At 42.4% G+C, this 21,981-nt stretch overlaps 1 protein-coding gene across 1 annotated transcript in view; it reads right to left on the reverse strand.

The window, feature by feature from the left end:
- The window catches only part of MARCHF3 (membrane associated ring-CH-type finger 3), a 148,785-nt gene that overhangs the window by 21,792 nt on the left and 105,012 nt on the right, over nucleotides 1–21,981 (reverse strand). The window contains exons 2-3 of the mRNA XM_003900053.5: nucleotides 15,319–15,562; nucleotides 12,241–12,445 (exon numbers count right to left, since the gene is read on the reverse strand). Coding sequence (XP_003900102.1) covers nucleotides 12,241–12,445; nucleotides 15,319–15,506 — 393 coding nt within the window. The 5' untranslated portion in view covers nucleotides 15,507–15,562. The remainder of the gene's footprint in view (nucleotides 1–12,240; nucleotides 12,446–15,318; nucleotides 15,563–21,981) is intronic.

The following is a 21,981-nucleotide window of genomic DNA, read 5'->3' on the forward strand; positions in this document are numbered from 1 at the left end:
CCCAAAGTAAGCAAGAATGGGAACACTTTGAAAAAGGGGAAATTTCTTCTAAATAGAAGGACCATGAAAACAGAGGAACTCTTGGATTTGCAGTCCCTGTAGTCCAATGTTTTGCTGCCTAAAAGGGCCCTACATATTTAGGAGGGCCTGGCTGACTTGGCTGACATTAGATACATCCTAGCAACTAATGGAATAGGAATCACTCAAGGCTCCACTTGAGGCAGTGGCTTAAGTTCATGCACCACGATGGAGGAGATTAGAAGAAAAATCTCCTCATTTTCGTTCTAAACTCTGTCTTTGAATTTCAAAGGGAGCCCACCACCATTTAAGTAATTTGGAATGTGTGAGGCACTCCCTGTTCACATTGTCTAAGCTGTTGATGATTTTCAAGATTTCAGACATGCCCCTCAGTAGCATCCTCACATCTAGATTAGTAGCATCCTCATATCTCTCACTTTCTGTCCAGTCATCTGTGCTTACCACTCCCCTGGACATTCTGGATATCTTTCACTGGGTACGGGGCCCAGAATACCAGATTACCAGGTGAAGACACCTCGCTGTGATATCTGAGCAGACGGCAATGGTCTCTATTTTGCTGGCCTTACTTCCTTTGATTATGTTTAATGTTTGCAGATCACTTTGCTATAAAACAGACTTGTCTTCAGAAAAGACATTCTTAAGGGGTAAGGGGCAACAGCTCAAATGACAAGATTCATGACATCAGGGACTGGCATTTATAGAAGGGCAGGCAGGAAACCAGCTGGATGAATAGAGTTGCGGTCTGTGGGAAAGCTCTACTCCAACTGGGAAACACATATACAGTTTTAGCTTGAGTGATCCTGAGACATGCAACCCCTAGGTGTCCCTATGGCAGTACCAAGCCAACCATTAAGGAACCCAAGTTAATAACTAGCCCAGTGTCTGTATATGTGTATAACTGAATCACCAGCTCTCCCTTTAAGACTAACAAATCATATCCACTGTCATGGTACCCACAGAAGTACACTATGGCCTCCTCATGGAAGAGGGAAAATGCAGTGAAGTGTTGAGACCTTCTCTCACTTTTCATACTTAAGGCATTTTAAGAGTGCAAGAGACACTTTTAGAAAAATCTCTGTTTTATAGTTTACATAATTACCTTTCTAGGTTAGGGGTACTCGACTTAGGGTATAGGCCTTCAGAAAATCTGTGAATCAAAATCCCTTTGAACCTGTATTTGGACAATGGATGTGTGTATATTTTGGGGGAGATGGTTCAAGCTTTTATCAGATTCTCATACATATCTGAGATACAGAAAAGGGTAAGAGGCACTGTTCTGGAGCATTTCCCTAAACTACCTTGAGACAATCCTTGGTTCAATCGAATTTCTGAAGTTTGAGAATTTTTTTTTTTTTTTTGAGTTTCGCTTTTGTTGCCTGGACTGGAGTGCGCAATGGTGCAATCTCGGCTCAACGCAACCTCTGCCCCCCAGGTTCAAGCGATTCTCCTGCCTCAGCCTCCCGAGTAGCTGGGATTACAGGCATGCACCACCATGCCCGGCTAATTTTGTATTTTTAGTAAAGACGGGGTTTCTCCAGGTTGGTCAGGTTGGTCTCGAACTCCCAACTTCAGGTGATCTGCCTGCCTCAGCCTCCCAAAGTGCTGGGATTACAGGCGTGAGCCACTGCACCTGGCCAAGAAATTTAAGAATACAGACATGGTTGCCTTCTGAGAATCATCATTTATCCTTAGACCCTGACCTTCTCCTTATTCCTCAAATAAAAATAAAAAAATCAACCTTGGGTGCAAAATGTGAGATTAAAAAATTAACTGTATAGTTTTAGATAACACAGGACAGCAGAATCAAGAAAGCATCCAAATTAAATTAATGGGCTTAAAGGAAGGAGAGGGCTCTTACTGAGCAAGAATGGCAAAAATTCAGATAACATAAAAAGTTCAATGTGCAAATGATATCCATAAAAGAAGAAAGTAAAAGATGAACAGTGATAGGGAGAAAGCCAAAGTTTAAGAGGGGAAGGAACCATTGACACCTCTGGGTGAGCTTCCTCATTTATATCCACAAATAGGAGACCATTAGAGCACCCAGAACAGTGCACAGGGTAAGGCCTCAGGAAATAATTACTAGTAATAGTAGTAGGAGGAGTATATTAAGGTAATCAGGATGTTGAGGAAAATAAAATCAGAAATAAAAAATATAGCAAGGAAGGTATACCTTTTCTATAAAATCTGAGACTGGACCTTGTAAACATTATGTTAAGTGAAGGAAGTCAACCACAAAGGTCCACATACTGTAGGATTCCATTCATAGGAAATGTCCAGAACACGCAAATCCATAGAGACTGAAGATAGATTAGTGGCTGCCTAGGCTGGGGGTGGGGGACATAGAAGGGACGGCTGGAGATTGAAGGCTGCAGTGTATGAGGTTTCTTTTTGGGTGATGAAAATGTTCTGAAATCAACTGTGGTGATGACTATACAACCGTGAAAATACAAAATACCATGAAATTGTACACTTTAAATGGTGAATTGTACGGTATGTGAATTTTTATATCTCGATAAAGCTGAGACTGGAAGACCCTTTAGTTAAGGAAAATCTGAAGTATCCTATAGATTTCTCTAAAGAAACCCTCCATCTTGCATACATTCCCTTATGTAGGTATTTCCTTTATCTTGCCACATCTTCATCTAATAGAGTGATTTTTCAGATACATATAAGGCATGTCTTAGAAACAGCTGAAGTAGGTATATTTTGATAAATGAATTCAACATTAAAGTCATAGATTTTTAGCAGATAAATCAGTGTTTAGAAAAATATTGGAGCCATTTATTACCTCCATCTCTCATGCCTATTCTCCCATCACCTACCAGCTACATAATGCAAAGAGCAAAGCCTTTGGAAGTGGTGAATTGTGAGGAAGGGCCACCTTATTTTCTAGGATGGTGCATATTTTCCCTTCATCTCCCAATTTCTGCTTTACTGACTCTTCCCAGATATAAGTCCTTAAATGCCTATAAATTCTATTTTACAACTTTCCTGCTGCTCCTACGTGCCAGCATTTCATATAAGCTATATTAGCCATTTTCCCTCAGAGCCCTAAAAGACTTTGAACCTCACTACTTATTCCAACTTTCTATTTATAATAGCATCGCTAGAGGTGAAGCAATGATGAAATAATGAGTAGAAAACATTTCATTTTTTTCTTGTAATCTGACCTCAATCTTCACAAACAGATCTTTATACATCTTCATAAGTGGCACATCTAAGAATTAAACTTTTTTTTTTTTTTTTGGTATTCCAAACTAAAAGCTTCAAAAGCATATTTTTTCTCTTTCGTGTTATAAAGCACAACATAACTTTCTTCTCATATATCCATCACAGTGTAAATCTATCCCTCTAACTCTGTAATAATGGGTTGCAAAGAAACCGTTTTATCCCAAACAATCTCACAGGGTTCCTATCTCTTCAAGAAAGGAGGCGGGTAGTGATGAGGCACGCCACAGAAACATACATTCCGTGAAGAATGAGGAGGAAGGAAAAGCCTGAAGACCTGACAGGGGTCTTTTCTTATCTTCCCCCAAATCTGCTGCACCTGTCAAAAAAAGTGAAGCAAAGAATTGAGGGAAAGCCACAAATAATTGAAGAGAAACATCAATGTTTTCCTTTATGGGTTGCAAAATAAGGTTTACCAATCTGAATTATCTTGATGGTAGTTTTTAAAGAAATTTGTCTCACAAGTGTGTACAGCCACATGAGGACTGATTAACCTTCACAACCATTCGTGAAAAGAGGGAAAGGTTTCTGATAATTTTGGGTTAAAAGATTCCTCCTAAGGAATTGGTGACATAATGACTCAGTAAAATGAAGACTCAGACGCAGAGGAAGAGTAACTAAATGAGAAGAAAAAAAGAAAGGCTATGTAAAGTCACTTGGAAATGAAGAATGATTTTTCTGGCTTCTGATAGGGTGCTGTAGCCAAAAGCTTTGCTTTCCAACTAGAGTACAAAGAGGCACAGGAAAGAAGTGCCACTCTACTCTTCCAGCACTTGATCTGGCACAGCTCAGGGTGTTTTTTAAAACAGACTTTATTTTTCAGAGCAGTTTTTGGTTCACAGAAAAATTGAATGGAAAGTACAGAGGGTTCTCATATATCCCTGTCTCCCCCTGCCCCCACAGTCCCCTCTACTGTCAGCAGCCCACACCAGAGTGGTACACGTGTCACTAGCGATGAACCTACCTTGACACATCGTCACCAAAGTTCATAGCTTACATTAGAGCTAACTCTTGTGTTGAACATTCTATGGGTTTTGATAAACGTATAATGACATGAATCCACTATTATAGTGCAGACTGGTTTCACTGCCCTAAAAATCCTCTGTGCTCCACCTTTTCATCCTTCCCTCCCTGCTAACTCTCTGACTTAATAGACAAATCTGGTGTCAAGAGGAAACAAGGGCTTTACTCATAATTTTTTTTTCCATCTTCCCCCTTCTGAAGCACATCTAGTTTCTTGGAAAGGCTGGGTATTGGCAAAGAAACTCTCAGCTCTGTGTGTGCATAGGTTCATACCAATGAGCAAATGAAAGAAAGTACTTCAGAGGCAGGAAGGAAGCCAGGTGCAATGGTCTGAATGTTTGTGTCTCCCAAAATTCATACATTGAAATCCTAACCCTCAAGGTGATGGTATTAGGAAGTGGGGCCTTTGGGAGGTGATCAGGTCAGGAGGATGGAGCACCCATGACTGACAGTTGTGCCCTTACAAAAGAGACTCCAGAGAACTAGCTCTTCCCGTCTACCACATGAGGATATAGAAGTTGGCAGTCTGCAACCAAGGAAGAGGACCCTCACTAGAACCCAACTATGTTGGCACCCCGACCTCGGACTTCCAGCCTCCAGGACTGTGAGAAATACATTTCTGTTGTTTCTATACCACTCAGTTTATGGTATTTCGTTATAGTAGCCAGAATGGACTAGGACACCAGGTGTGGTGGAAAGAATGTGGGCTTTGGAGACAGACCTGGATTCTTCTTTAATTTTTTTTTTTTTTTTTTTGAGATGGAGTCTCACTCTGTTGCCCAGGCTGGAGCAATGGCACGATCTTGGCTCACTGCAACCTCAGCCTCCTGTTTTCAAGTGATTCTCCTGCCTTGGCATCTCAAATACCTGGGATAACAGGCACGCACCACCACGCCCAGCTAACTTTTGTGTTTTCAGTAGAGACGGGGTTTCACCATATTGGTCAGACTGGTCTCAAACTTCTGACCTCAGGTGATCCACCCGCCTCAGACTTCCAAAGTGCTGGGATAACAGGGGTGAGCCACCGTGCCTGGACCACCTGGATTATTCTTTTGCCTTCTCCGCTTACTAGCCCTGAGGCTGAAAGTATTGAAGATCAATGAAGAGTGACTTAGGTCTGAGTTGCAGCTTCCTTATCTATAGAATAGGATAATATCTGCTATGAGAAGGATACCTGAGACATTGAAATAAGATGATTATATAAAGTGTATACAAGCACAACATAACTTCCTTCTCACATATCCATCAGAGTGTAAATCTATCCCCCTAACTCTATAAAACTAGATTGCAAAGAATATTGCATGTAATATTTTTCCTTTGCCTCAGAAATGGGTAAACAAAATTTAAGAAGAAGAAAACTCCAGGGTGTGAACATCTTGATAAACATAGATGGACTCACGTTAATTAATGCCACTGGACTGGAATCAAAATCTGTGCCTATTCTGGAAAGTAAAATTATTTGCACAAACAGGCATAGCAGGTCTCATTCAGTGAATAAACAGCCACTGATCTCCCTGTGCCTAACTGAAGATACTTCTCTCTGCTCAGTCGTTTACAACTGATCATTAGGCGGTGTGAGGGATTAGCTATAATCATGTATTGTTCATAATATTTCACACATTATTCATTTAAAACTATGTATTCTTTCTTTGGAGTTAAAAGTCAGTTGTCGACACTTAAAACTGAAGATGCTTGTGGAGGGCTGGCAGGAGCCCCCAGCAGCGAGCATTATGCATATTCTATAACTCTGCTTCTGAAATCTGCACCAGGCCTTCTGCAATTTATGTTTCCCTTCAGCTCAACCAGGTGCCTTGTACCCAACACAGGGCAATTCCTGAGAGTTAATTGTGCCTTGTTATTTCAGCAGGACTTAGGATAAAGGTGATTACCAGCTGTAGTTATTCAGCGACATTTCACTTCTCCTCTCTCAGACTCTCCTTTACAAAGCTTTCTGCCAGCAGCCCATGACACCTTCACCTCCACCACCCCAACTCCCGTGGAATAACTTCTAATTGTCTGCCTTTCAAAGAAGGGAACTCCGTAGCTGTCAACGTTTGCTGTACTAATTGTTTGTACATTTGGAGTTAGCTGAAAGGGTCTGGAATCTTGCAAGATGATCTGTCTCTTTTGTTAACTTCCTCTTATTCTTGGCCCAGATGTGCTTAAGGAAAACCTGGCTGAATTTCCTCTCCTATTTGAGAACACCTAGGGATGAATCGGTGAAGACCACAGTTTTCTTCCTGGCCCCAACAGGCTATTCCTTTGAAGGGTATGTCATTCACAAAATGCTAATGTTTGTTAATTCTGCATAGTGAATACACACCTGTTTGTTATATTATTCTTTGTCCTCTTCTGTATTTTTTAAAACATAGATTAAAATGAACATGTTATATGAAGCAATTCTTGGTGTTTTGCATCTTTGTGTCTCTGCTCATAGAAGTCCTCGCAAAGACGAAGAGGGCTGCTATCAAGGTGGACAGAGGTCCTCTTGAGAATGTGGGTTCTCATTTGTATCCAACCCAAGTTCACGGCAAGGATCAGAATCATTGAAAATAATAGAATCTGGCCATGTAATTCTTTTTATACACAGAACTGGATTGTCCCTCCAAATTAATCCTTTACCAGCAGTGGATGGGCTGAAAACACAGACACTGAACAGTTAGCTCACTTCCATCTGGCACGGCCATGTGAACACTTCGGTTGGCTTGCTTTTTTAATGAAGTGATTTTTAATGAAGCAAGCTGTGAATTTAATGGATACCTTCAAACAGCTTCTTTGTATCTAAGCTTTAAGTAACAAAGCAACTGCCAAATTAGCCACCAAAACAAGAAACAAATTCGAGACTGGACGACTGCAGGGTCAAGGATTGCTGGGGAGTGGTCATCAGACATGTCATCTCCACTGCTGGCACAACGTATGGTTCCACGAGTACACGTAGAGGCAGGTGGCCCGAGGGATGGCCTGCTCAGCGACCTTGTCAGAGGTCAAGAAAGTGCTTAGCTGACACTAAAGCATACTCAGGTGCAAGATGTTATAATTGTACTCTCACCACCGTACATGCTGGTACACCGTCTCTTAGAGGTTCATTTCCCTTGTGATTTTGAAACAATCATTTCAGCTCACTTATAATGTGGGCACAATGGGAAGGAGATCATTAGGTTTGGTCTATAATACCCTGAAAGGAAGATGAGGTGTTGGTAGAAAGAAATGCACAGGGTATTAGAGAACTCTTTTAAAGGTGAGAGAAGTCACCCAGTCCTGGAATCTCAACTGTAAATGCAGGAAGGAATGCAAGATGGTGGAGGGCTGGGTGTGTGCAAGCAAAAGGCAAGGCCTGGGGAACTGGAGAGAGCATGTCCAACCCAAAGGCATTCAAATTCCTCAATAAAAGTACTGATCCAATACAATGCACTTATGACATGCTATGATACTGGTCCAACTAACTTACTCACTAGGCTGCGTTAATGGGTTAGAATGAACAAAGGGGCTCGTCTGCCTTCATGTAAAGAATGGAGTGGGGTCCTCATGCCTATAAATCTTCTTGAAGCACTTTATATCCCTTATGACATAATTGCCTAATTACCCCAATGCCACAAGTGTTTGCTGATGAAAGTGAATACTCTGAAACCAAAACTCGTATTTTTACTTCAATGAATATTAAAAATCAAAACCAGACCAAACTAACTATAATAAGAGTCCAGCAATGTCCCCACCTAAGTCTCATGTGTGTACATATATGTGCATGTGTATATATATATAATCTCTATATAATCTATCTGTATATATTAGGAGCTAAGTGAATTCTTGAATCTATTAAATAGCAAGTGCCAAGGTACAAAGTAGTTTCTTCATATCTCTTCAACTCTGCTCCCCATGGTATACCTGGAGATTACGCTGAATCCTGGGCACACTTTAAAACCATTGTCCTCCAGTGACTTCATAAAAAAGATTAATAAATAAATAAGTTTGAAAAAAAAATCCTTAATCCTCATCTCCCTAGCTTTATATCTCATTATTCTGGGTAACTGCTATGTGTGAAAACATGCTCAGTTTCAATTTAGCTAAACCTCTGACTCACAGGGAACAGCTTTTAAATTGTTCATACAATTCTTAACAATCAACTGGTTGTGTGTAAAGGAAATAGGAATACGGAAACTTAATCACTTCCACTGTGAAAAATCACTGTGTCTCCCTGATCAGAGGAAAATCAGATCCTAGAAGGCCTTTCCTCCAGATTCCCACTATTTCCTGGCTGTTTCATTTAAATCACAACATTGTTGAGCTGATCTATAACTTCATGAGTTTTCCAGGCAAGGGTGGATGTTATGAATACATGTTTTAGGAAAGCCTAGTGACAAATATTCCATCACTAGAAACTGACGTTATAAGCATGCTATTTGCTCGTCGTAAGATGGGCTTCCTTGGCAAACTGGTCAATCAGAAATGCATTAATGGCAAGAGGCTGGAGTCAAAGCACATATTTCAGGGGAACAAGTCATGGTATGTTTATGTGTGTTACATTTGCTCTTCCTTTTTGCTATCCTTTTGCTAGCTACATTTTGAATGCTTTTCTTTCAAGCTTTGTGTGATTTGCATTAGTTGGACTTTATCAGAAATTCATCCACATCTGACTAATACAGATGATTGCAATGTAGTGCTCTTGGGTTGAAACTAGGTCTTGTTATACTGGCTTACCTTGCACCATGAAAATATGAATAATGATCCAGTAGAATGTAGTAAATAGATATCTACTAACCATGAAAGGATTCACCAATATTTAGGGTAAAAGAGACTAAAAGATTTAGACTGGCCATGTAGGTAGGTAGGTAAGGTAGGTAAAGTAGGTAGAGAGGTAAGTAGACACACACAGTCAACTCACTGAGGTCTAATTATACGTCATACAATATATCCATTTCAAGTGTAGAATACACATTTTTTGAACAATAACTTTTAGTCTTAAATAGAGACCAAAAGATGTCATGGAGAGCTCTTTGCTCACCCTCTTTCACAGGGAAGCTCAGAGAAGTTGAACCAACCCACACAGATGGCCAGTGGCTAAGTGAGGAGGGCATGCCCAGTTTGGAGGTTCCAATGAAAATCAGCCCATTGATTTGCCATCATGAGTAGAAACTCACCCTTACGGGCAGAAAAAAAGACTTCACATAGCAGCCAGTGTATATACAACAGCCCTGGGCTCCTGCCCAGTTAAAAATGAACATCCAACTGTGGGCTGCAGAGATAAGAAAAGGAAGTGAAGAAATGTCTTAGGAATGGTGGCATGAAGGGGGATGAACAGTTATGCAGAACGAAGGACTGAGAGGGTTTATTGACAACTGGAAGTCTGAGGTGTTAAAAGTAATTCCAACCAACGTTAGCGTTTAGATGCTGACAAATAAAATTTATAAATGACTTTTTAAACTGCCTCCTCGAGCAACAAGAGCTGTTATTGTCACATCGATTTTGAAATTAAATGTTATGGAATTTCCTTGCTTTAATGAGAAGGCAGATCCAACTGGTAAACAAAGTAATGATTAAGCAATTAAAACAGTAAAACTGAGAAATAAAGTAACACTACTCCTAATCCTTAACCCAAATAGGCAGGTTTTGCTGATTCGCTTAAAAAAAAAGATGCATGTTTATCTTGAGGTGAAAGTATTGAGGAGAGATGCTCACTAGGAATAAACTGTCCTCTGATAAGAGGGGAAAAGTCAATTAGTAATGTCATTTGTTTAAAACCCTGCCTGCACCTGGTTCTCATTTGTCCCCCAGCTGAGAAACCAAAGACAACTTCTTTTTATTGCTTGTGGTCAAACAGCAAGTTCATTTCGCCATGGGATGATCAAACGGCCAGCCTCCCCCAGCTTGGGAAGGTTTGCCTTTCACTTTCAACTTGTTCAATCATCATTAACTCTGAAAATTGTCACATTCCATTTGTGCAATGAAAATTTCATCACTGGTGACCGTTTGGGTGAAGTTTTTGTAGGCGAGGCCCTAAATCTTGTAGAGCACCTCACACATTCTCAAGGTCATTTGCCTTGTTTCCTTGTTTAATGACAGTTGCCTAAGATCCAGGAATGAGTCTGTGACCTGACATCAGCAACTCTGAAGACCCCTGTGTGTGGGTACATGTTACCCTCTCTGAGACTGAGAGAGATCACTGGGTGATTTGCCACATGGATTTCATCTGAGAAAAATTAGGGTATGTACATGCATGTGTGCACACACAAATACACACACACCCTACTTTGTTATATATTACGTGCATATACACTGGGATTTTTACCGGGGAAGTGCTAGTTAAAAAGATTGCTGGATGGAGTCTATTTCAAAGCAGGGCTTTCTCACTCTGGGAAACCAGCTTCCCTGCAATATCAAACTGGGGAGGTTCCACAAAGTTTCTGGAAAGGAGAAATAAGCTTCTTTTTACTTTTGCCATTAGGCTTGAGAAATCTTCAACTCCTTTGTTTATTATTTAATTATATTTCCCCCTCTGCAGATAAGTTCTAAAATGTTAAATCCCAACGAATCTGGCACAAGGCCAAATTCCCCACAGGCCCTTTCTGAATATGAATTTCTGAAAGTGGATGTCAAGTGGCAAGATGGCTAAATTAAGAGGTCACTAGATCCCGACTCTTAAGCAAAGCATGGAGTGTACTGGGGAAAGTCAAGTAAGTTTTGTGCCATTTGCCAAGTAAGTCATAATAGCTAAAACAGGCCCCGGTTATAGGTCTTGATTTAATTTTCAAGGTCAAACCCAAGAGAATGTATATACAGAGCTACAGAGCTCTCTAGCATCTTAAGCCTGGGCACTAATACACTTATTAAATAGTCCACAAGAAGCACTTCTTGATTTCCAGCACTAGTTTTCATTCCAGGGCTTCACTGAGTTAGCTGTTGAAGCAAGGAGGTTAGGAGCAGGTCTGAATCATAGAGATAATGTCTTGGCTCCCTTTAGCTATCTCTGGCTCATAATATATTAAAATATTTACTGTTGCCAACATCCAACTTTTTTTTTTTTTTTTGAGGTGGAGTATTGCTCTGTCGCCCAGGCTGGAGTGCAGTGGCGTGATCTGGGCTCACTGCAAGCCCCACCACCTGGGTCCATGTCATTCTCCTGCCTCAGCCTCCTGAGTAGCTGGGACTACAGGCACCCACCACCACGCCAGGCTAAGTTTTTTGTATTTTTAGTAGAGACAGAGTTTCACCATGTTAGCCAGGATGGTCTTGATCTCCTGACCTCATGATACGCCTGCCTCAGCCTCCCAAAGTGGTGGAATTACAGGCGTGAGCCACCACACCTGGCCAAGAGTTCAATAATATTAGGTTATTGGCTGAAGGAAATTTGTGTGTAATTTCCCAAGTGAGATATTTTTATTGAAACACTTGCATATGTGCCCTGTATTCTTTTAAGTGTTTTATAATTAATTCCTTTAATCCTTATAGTAATTCCAAGAGGTAAAGTAACAAACCCGAGATCACAGAACCCAGGATGTCTAGGTCTATATCCATTAAACTACAGAGCTATACTTTTTCATGAAGACTTCTCAGGATATGCAACCCAAATGCCCATTTATCTGCTGCTTCAAGTTGGGCAGATGGTGTGCAAACAGAAAGATGTTTGATCTGTTTGTTCCATTTCACAGGGATTGAAAAATGGAGATCAAGTCTCTAAACTGGCTGTTTCTCCTTATACTGATTTCTTCTACTTTCCTTCTACTGATGGATCCCAAGTGAGCTAGCAAGCTCTCCCTTCTCCGTGTCTGCTTACATCTCTCTTTCTCAGACACACACACACACACACACACACACACACACGCACACACTCACATAGCTATTACCGTGCTTCAGTAAAGCTGTAAAGCTGTACAGGGCTTGTGATCCAGGCATAAAAACAGACATCATTTGCTCATTAGAGCTAAGTTTTCAGGACGTGCCCCACTTACTGACCTCCACTAACGGCCTGGGTTTGCGCTCGACTGCAAACCTGAAGTGGCAGAGTTCACAGTAGCTGGTGTTTGAGGATGACAGCCAGTGCTCCAGGCAGCTCCGATGAATTGTCCCCAAGGTCCCTGTACATTCACATGGAGAGAGCAAGTCCTCTTGGCTGCTGCCCTCATGGCAGATCCTGCACATCGGCCGGTCATTGAAGGGGCTGCAAGAGAAGGAGGGGCACCTGCTGGTCACAGGGCTGGAAACCTCCACCAAGTGGATGGCCCTCTAGCTCTTGTCCTTTGGGCCCTCTGCAGAGGCAGCTGTTTTAGGACCTCTTAGATCTACACTTGACCTTGGCAGTGGGGCAAATGGTTCTGGGTACTCTAGAGCACTTGGGTCATCTACTTGTGACAACACAAAGAAATAGGGGATTGTCAATATCAAAGTAGCTGGGTGTGGCCCAGGATCAAAAGTGAGTGAAAACAAGCAATGGATATTTTTGCCTTGAATATAGATGTAGTTCAGGTCAACTACTAATCCAAAAATCAGAACCATCCTTCATCATTAAGAAGAGAAATTGTTTGAAATGACAAATGGAATCTTTTGGACCAAACCAGGACACGTTTGTATACCCTGAGGTTCTTTTCATTTCTCTTTTCAATAGGGTGGGAAAATGAGAGGAGGGAAGTTAGCCAGCAACCAACCCTGCAGCCACTACACAGAACTGCAGTCTGAGCCACAGCACAAAGCTGAGTGGTGGATTGTCCTTTGAGCTTTCACAGAATGCTCTATGGGATGCCAAAGACACCAAACTGAAAGCTAGTAATGAGTATGTCCTACTGAGATAGCCTCAGTCTAGAGTTCTGCCTTTAATTTGGAAAAACCACTCCTACACATTTCATGAAGGCAGCTTAGTGTAGTTAGCGATTCATGGTGCAGGGCTGGGTGGCTGGGTTCAAACCTTAACTCTGCTGTCTATCACCTGGATAACTTTGGGCAAGTAACTTCACCTCCCCGTATTTTAGTCTCCTTATCTCTAAAACAGAAACAAAAATGGTGCCTTCCTCATATGGTGACAGTGAGCATGTGAAAAGATAGCCCAGACTGGAAACTTAGAATAGGGACCAGCACACAGCAAATGCTTAGTTAATGCTAGCTACTGTCTCTCAAGGAAAATCTCGGGCCAGAGAAAATCAAATAACTTGGCCCTTATCATGTAAGTCAGTGGCCAATGGAAAGATCACACTAAGATGGCCTCACTTCTTGGGAGGTACCCTGCCCTGGGAGAGGACCATGCCTCTCTGATGAATGTCTTATGTTGCTTCTGCTGTTCTTCATTGGGCAATAGATTTTAAAATGTATCCTCATGATATGTGACAATCCTAGGACCAGCCTCTTTACCTGCCCTCCCTTACCTCTCTGTATGCCCCCTAAAGATGACAGTGACCCAGGCACATGCCCCTTCATCCTCCTGAACACTATCTTTGGTCCAAATGGAAACAGCCACGGAAGAACTGCTATTTCCCAAAGGCCTTTCCGAGAATGATCCTGGGAATGAGTGAAGGCCAAAAGGGGATTGAAAAAGGAAAGGATCTTCCTCCCACTAGCCTGAAAGGCCTACTTGTGCCCAGGAGTGGGAAAAGAAAGTTGACAGGTTTTTTTAAACTCATGATTCTGGGCTTCCTTCATTTACATTGAGCCTATAAAACTCTGAAACCTGGTTTACAGTACTGCATGGTGGGAGAGCAGGTAAAAATACCTGACAGACAGACAGACAGACACACACACACACACACAAGCGGAGGCTCACAGGTCTCAGCCACGTCAACCATAGCCTGCTCTTCCTGATCAAGTGAGCTGTTTGATGCCTGCAAGGGTGAGTGGGGCACATCAGTCACACAGTCTCAGTTCACAGAGGACCAAAGATAGTCACTGCCTCATCCTGAGTCCTAACCAATTGTTAAAAGTTCTCCAAGAGTCAGAAAACTACATATTAAATGTTTTTCTATTTTTTCCTTTGCACTAGCAGCACAGATTTTAAATGGAGGGCATATGAGCAATGTTCACAACATGCATCAGAGTGTGATTCCATGTCTGGGGGCCACCATGCCCAGGGTGGGATGCCACTGGTAGTCCTGCTGTGGGCACATGGATCTGTGGGCCTGTGTCTACACCAGAGGGGTTGACTGATCACTCAGACAGAGGTAAGAGAATAAGGTGTGAATGACTGGTCCTATGTTAGAGGTCAGAAGTGTCAGCACTGACACTAGGGGGCAAGTTCAATGTTGACCCACCTTCTAAGTGCACAGGTTAGAAGCCCACTTACCCATTCTGAGAAAAAGCTGGAGAAGCCAAGGAGTTCCTATTAGCCTGGAAGCCCATAGCTCCCTATCCAACAAGAGCACAAGAGGAGACAAAGTGCTGGTCAGGATAAGTGGTCTCCAAGCTGCTCAGAGCCTGCTCTCTGGCTTTAGTTCATCACTTGGGAAGGCTCAGGAGGTTTTCACAATAGCACTTCATAGGGCAGAGTGTGTGTGAAGGGTCAGGGATGGGGGACCATTGAGGCTGAAGGAGGGGACAGCAGAAGAGACCTCCAAGTGATGAGAAGATACATGCCCAGGAAGTAGCCCTGGACAGTGCTTCCATCAGGCAATGCCAGTCCACATGCACACCAAGAATGTCACTTCAAAAGTTTTGCCCACAAATCCAATCACTTTGACTCAGTTGCCTGAAATCAAATACCTTCTTAATCCTGTTCCAATAGGACTACCTTTGTTACCTACTGGAGACAACAAGAGAGCAATTACATAACAATGTCAAAATAACAACCCCATATCTTGTGGGCTCCTTCCCCTCCTGGCTCTTTGTAAGTATGACTTTAAGGGGAAATCTCGATAAGGTGAATTTTAGCTTTATATTCTATTGCTATAGAAACAGCAATGACAGAACTCGTGTAGTCTTTTTTTTTTCCCAGCACCTCCTCTCACCTGACACAAAGACCTGAGCACTAATTACATTCCCGTTAGCATTTTCCATCTGACAAAGAGTTCTCTGGATCAATTACAGATTCATTTATTTTAATTGTGGTACTACCTCTGGGTGGCAAGAGTCCGCACTACTGTTGACAGCAGCTGCCCGTCCTTGGCTGAAACTTGCATGACATACTGCGGCTGCCCATTCACTAGGCTGCCACAATCCTCCACCGTCTTCACCACGGGCGCAGCTGAGCTGGTGCAGTCTGGCAGGACTTCGGGCAGGTGACTGCAGCGGCTGGTTGTCATGGTAACAGACAGCAATTACTCTGCTAATGGCTTCCACATTCATACAGGATTTCCATCTAAGAGAGATCAGAAAACAGTTTACTTGGGCAGGGTGGTTAATAGAAAATGGAGAATTATGGGCCACCAACATCATCATCATGTCATTATTTAATATAAATAACAGGGGTAGCCTAGATGTGGCACATTATCTTGTTACCATTTAATACAAGTGTGCACACACATACACACACACACAGAGCCCACAAGAAACAGCGGATATGGTATGAACAAGACAGCAAGCATGTTGGTGTATATAAACATTTAGGAGCCCTGCTTTCCATGAGGGGACAGAATGATGATTCTGAGGCCCAGATCTGAAGAGAAGATAAGCAGTTCCCTGCTGTGTGCCAGAGAAGCAATAAGTCTTTGTTGACACTCTCCAAAAGTTACTAAAATCATTACTAAAAACATTCACAACTATTTTTTCTGGTAAGCAATTTATTCTCCATGCAGTTTCATTCTGAGATACTAAGATTAAAAAGAGAGAGAAAGAAGGAAGAAAAATAAAAATGAATTTGGCCAAGTATTAATAGCATGTTCTAGGACAATATTTGCCAAACATGAATCACGCAATGACTGTACCACCTTTCGACTTTTGTCATATCTGTTGCATAATAAAATTTTCTACTCAATACATCTTGAAATTAACTTCCTTTAAAAATGGAACCTATTTTAGCTTTGTCTTCCAGTTATTCATGAAATGAGTTTAATGAGCTTTTATTTCTAATGAACGTGACAATAAATACATTAGCACGATGTCTTGTTTGTGTACTACCTAAAATGCAGACGTACATGCATCATTATAGAGAAACACATAGGAGAATGTAGAATGTAATGAATGAGATCTCCATCACCAATTAAACATAATCCATTACTAATAAGGGTCTTACCTCCTAGGCACATGGTTTATCATATAAACTGCAAGGAATTCTGCTCCCCATCTGTGTGGTGCAGGCTTGGGTCATGACCTCAAGTTCAAAGCAGTTAGACTCACTTGAGTGAGGAACCCCACTGGATTCAATAATAGGTTCGCAAGTGACACATAAGAAATACAGGTTTTTGCCTGGCGCGGTGGCTCACGCCTGTAATCCCAGCACTTTGGGAGGCCGAGGCGGGCAGATCACGAGGTCAGGAGATCGAGACCATCCTGGCTAACACGGTGAAACCCCGTCTCTACTAAAAATACAAAAAATTAGCCGGGCGTGGTGGTGCATGCCTGTAGTCCCAGCTACTCGGAGGCTGAGGCAGGAGAATGGCGTGAACCCAGGAGGCGGAGCTTGCAGTGAGCCGAGATGGTGCCACTGCACTCCAGCCTGGGCGACAAAGTGAGACTCCGTCTCAAAAAAAAAAAAAAAAAAAAAAAAAAAAAAAAAAAAGAAATACAGGTTTTTACAGAAACTTGAAGGAAGAATTCTGTCCAAAGGTGAGATGACACAGTTTCATGGCTAGGAGTGCTAGCCTGCTCACCTCAAGCTCCTGGGCTCGACATGGCCTGGGCTCAGTAGACAGCAGCAGGATTAGTTGATGGACTGAGCTCACATCAATAACCCATTTAGGTGGTCAAGGCTCATACTTAAATAAATGAAATATCTTGTCATTTGCACAACCCCAAACCCCAAGAGCATTCCTGTAATTCCGCAAGGGGTTGTTTTCTCCCAGATATTTGTCTCTACTTCTTACATTTTCCGTGATCCCTGTGGTTCTGGAAAACAGGATCTTCCCAACTTCAGAACAATGTGCATCAACTGTATGTTCTCAGGGCAAGAATGCAGTGTTTCCTGATGAAACTGACAGTTTCCCTCCCGACAAGCACATGTCAAGCAGGCTCGACTGTCCAAAACAATCGGACGTGACCGTCATCCCTTCCTTGCTGCCGAGGTGTCTGGCTGACCTTGTACCAGCAGCCTCCCTTTCCCACCCTCACTGGCTGCCTGGAGTCCTCTCATGGTCTGTGTCTGCCCTTGCCCAGCAGCCCTTCTGAACCCACAGTGGGGAGATGGCTGTGGACTCCAGTCCTTGTCTGAGACCTGATGTGGGGGCACAGGCAGGGGCTGCCCCACTCATGCCATTTTCATGAGCAGCAATACTGAACATTCAGCACAGTCAGTTAGTTGGTATAGGGTATAGTTTTGCTTCTTAAATAGGATTTTTTGCTTTTTAAAAAAAAATCACAGTGCAATTAGTATACAGTATGTTATAAAAACTATGGAAGAACACAAAGAAGACAGTAAAAGTCACTCATAATCCCACCATTCGGATAAACCCAGTGAAGTTTTTGGGTAGATATCTTTTTATATTTTTGAAAGGGTTGGCAGGGTGGAGTTGATTTGTGACTGGGGCCAGACAGTTGTTTTGTTTTGTTTTTAAAAACTGAGATATGGTAGCTTTCAGATCGAAAAACAAAGAGATGTTAAAAGACCGTCCTCTTCTAAAACTGTGCCTAACTCCTCTCCTCTGGCCTGCCCTTACAAAACTCCATTGACATAATTTTAAATTCTCATAATGCTTCACAGTCACAAAGTGTAACTTTCTGGCACAACTCTCTTGCTTCACAAGGCAGCCATAGATTAAGAGCCAGGGGTGTGTTGGCAGGAAAAGCAGACACAGTGACCTTCTTGCCGCATGGAATCATTATGTCTAGAAGAACTCTGAGTGTCTATTCTCGGGTTTTGCATAACTCCAGCTCAGAGGGCCAAATACTCCCTCCCTATACTTGATGGAACTGGAGGATGGTAAGCAGGGGGTGCACAGAGTAAATAATGGGACCCAGGGCTGCCAGTAGTTAAGCTACCCTCAGTGAATTGCCTGTCACCCAGGCACATAATAGCCCCAAGTTCACACACTTGTAACCTAGATTAAGTCCTCGTCAAAGGAAATAGTTCTAAATGTGTGACCTAAATCCACAATAAAATGCCCTTAAACATATTCTAGAAGCAGAGCTTCCCTTAAATTCATTTTATATATGTAATTTCACTTCTGGATGATTTCATTTCTTCTTTCACAGGTAAAAGGGATATTATCTACCACCTGATCAGTTTATTCCATTCATAGTGGGTGCTGGGCACTGAGTTTAGCATAAAAGAACAAAAGGAACCTCACCTTGCCTTCTTCTACAAGCAAGCCCTGGCTCTTTCTCTTGTGCCATATCTGCAGAACCCTGCATTCAAGATCCTCTAAGCCCTAGTTCAATTTAGGACCTAACTAAAATGATAGTGCAGTTCAGCATTCCCTGAAAAATATACCAGCATGTCTTATGTATACCACACATCAGAATAACCTTAAGATTCTAAGACTGGCATGCCAGCAATGAGTCCCATCAGCCCTGAAAGACCGTGGACTTGAATTAAAAATGGGGTAAGAGGGATTACACAGAGCATTAGCACTCTTGATCATGGTGGGGATGGCTGAGTTGGTTCTAATCTCAGAAGAGTGGATCTAATCACCTACTCAGAAGGAAGAGGAAGAAAGGAAGCACACTCTGCCCTGATCTCAGTGAAAGGGAAGCCCAGAGGCCTAGATGCAGCATGAGGCAGGCAGGAGCGGGCCTCACAAGCTGCAAGCACCAATTGGCATGCATATGTTGCACCTGGGGCAGTGACAAATGGCCCACTGCATTTTCCTGTCTAGTTCAGAGCCACCTGGGAAAACAGCAGGCTGTTGCCGAGGATGCTAGAAAGAGCTGAGCTGTTGGTTTGCAGTCGAGCACTGGTCTTCTACTGAGCTTTCTGCAAAATTTCAAGCACTATCTGCTTTCTTATCAATGCCAGTGCCCTGCTCCTGTGGTAAAGTACTTCCCAGTCTATCCAAGAATTCTCTCTGGGAGGGAGTGGTGTACGTGTAAACTTAAAACATCAAATGGCACTGGTGGGATGGGTCATTTGCTGGCCAGGCTTGACACCTTGCATAATTTCTTTCTCAGGCTGAGAATAAAACATGATTTGGCACTGGCCAAACTCAGCTGCACACAGTGGGACGAGCAGGAGTAGGTGGATGAGAGGGAGACAGTGAAAACAGAGCGGGTGGGCAAATAAATGAAAGTCTGATTAGGGAATTGTTAAAATAAAATGTCTCGTCTGTTAAACTGTGACCCCTGAAAAGGACAGGATACAGGTTTCACAAAAGCAGGAGACCTAACCAGGTGTCAGTGATTCATTGCTGCATTTCTGAATAGGTTGCCACTGGTAAGTGATTTCCATGGGAACTTGGCTGGCATCATGAGGATGCAGCCACAGGTCGTGGGGGAAAGGAAGGAAAGCAGGTTCTGCTCACCTCTACAGCCCCTCTGCCTCAGCAGCCCCAAACCTCCAGGAGAATCATGAGTTAGGGAAAAAGCTCTGTTGTTGGAGGCACAACATCAAAGCCTACACTCTGGCTTTCTACTCACCAAAGTAAATCACTCAGCCTCTCAGACTTTTCCTGAGATTTCCTGAATATTTGAAATTAGGGTACTAATATATCCTGAGCCACCTCATCTGGTTGTTTGTGAGGTCTAAAACAGGATAATACATATGAATTCACTTTGTAAGTAGGAACATGCCATGTACAGAGAAGTTTGAACTTTATTATTATGTTAACCTTCATTTCTGCTCTTTTTCTAGCCTGGGATACATCTCATTTCTGTCTTTTAAAACTGTCTTTCCTTATGTCTGGTCAACCTCTGATTTATCTTTTGCATCACACTTGAACTCTGACATTGACCATGCCATCTCTCTTGGCTAGGGAGAACAGAGGGAGCCTCATCCTTGCATGCCCACTTCTTATTTTCGCTGGCCCTATCGCCTTCAGATCTGGAAGACAGGTTTCATTCTTCTGTGAAAATGCTTAACAAAGACATATGACAGGTGATGGGATGATCTGTACAGCAAACCACCATGGCACACATTTACCTATGTAATAAACATGCACATCCCACACATGTACCCCCGAACTTAAAATAAAAGTTGAAAAAAGAAAAACAAAGATATATGAGGAAAACCTGCTATGATGTTGGAGATACGTGGGTCTATTTGTTAGAGCAGCTACCATTATCTTAACCTTAACTAATCTAGCATGTGATAAATACACTAGAAAATAAAACACAGGCCAATTCCAAGGCCCTTTTCAGGCCTACTTGTATCAGAACTACATTTTCAGTGCCAAGTCAACATTAGTCTCTTAGATGGAGGTCAAGAAGTGAGAGAAATCTGTTATATTGGCACCTCTGTTTAGGTAGGAAAATGACTCAAAAGGTTTAAAGGCGAAAATGAGGGCAGGAGAATGTGAGTGCTGGCTGGCACTGACGTGGTCATGTGAGCTGCCTGGACAGTGGTCTAAGCAGGCCCTAACTTGGAGGCAGTCTGGAGCAAGTCCGGACCTCCACATTCAACCTTCATACCCAATTCCAGAGATTTCAAGAAGTAATAACATATTATAGAAATGATCCCCAAAAGTAATGAATTTAGTAACAGGAATAAAGTTTCAGTCCAGCAAGATGAATAATCTCTAGAGATCTGCTATACCTGTAGTCAGAAATAACATATTGGACACTTAAAACTTTGTTAAGAGGGTACATCTCATGTTAAGTGTTCTTACTGCAATAAAATACAACTTTTGAAAAGAAGAAGAGGTAGGCTCCTCAGGTCTCAATATGTCCTGGAAGGATCCTGTGTTACCTCTACAACCAGAGTTGGCTGACAAAGCAAATCAAAGGAGCAAATTCATTTATTCTTCCTTCCATCCATTCACTATTTTTTTTTTTGAGAACTTATTAGGTATTCCTAGGAAGTTTCTGGTGGTGCAGGGTCCAGCCTTCTCAAGTCCTACTTTACATTTCCCAGGGAAATGTGGAGGCCACCAAATAGTCTGGAGAATTCCCCAGACCTTCACTGGGGTGGCAGAGCCATGAGGACCTAGCACTTTTCCACAATCGTGTCCTTGCTCATTCAGGGGAAACCACCCGAAGCCCTAAGTTTGGGGACCGACACCGCACAACTGAGAATGGCTAGATGGTTTTCTGCTCCCACAGAGTTCTGCGTCATTAATGCTGGTCCAGGATCCATAAGTCGGACCTTAGTTTTACATGAGTGAATCTGCCTCAGAAAGGATGTTTAAATGTCCTCTGTGAGAGGTTGCATACGTGGGGAGCACAGCCTTCTCTAATGAGACCAATAAATGGACAATACAAGGCGGTCAGTGACTGAAATGGGAAAAAAAATTGCAATAATGGTCTGTCGAGGAACTTTCCTCTGTGAGTTAGATTTTTACACTTTGAATTCTAAGAACAGTCTCTGAGAATAGGGATGCTGCTCTTTGATAGAACATTCCCCTGGCTTTTCAGGCATGTTATAACCAGACAGTGCACTGCATGGCTGATGAACTGACTTAAGAGTATCTTGAATGTTCAGAGAAAATGAGGGAAGGTAGGAAATCACACAGTGACCTTCCTTTCCAATGAAAA

The sequence above is a fragment of the Papio anubis genome, chromosome 5 (genome assembly GCF_008728515.1).
Source record: "Papio anubis isolate 15944 chromosome 5, Panubis1.0, whole genome shotgun sequence".
NCBI classification, from domain to species: Eukaryota; Metazoa; Chordata; class Mammalia; order Primates; family Cercopithecidae; genus Papio; species Papio anubis.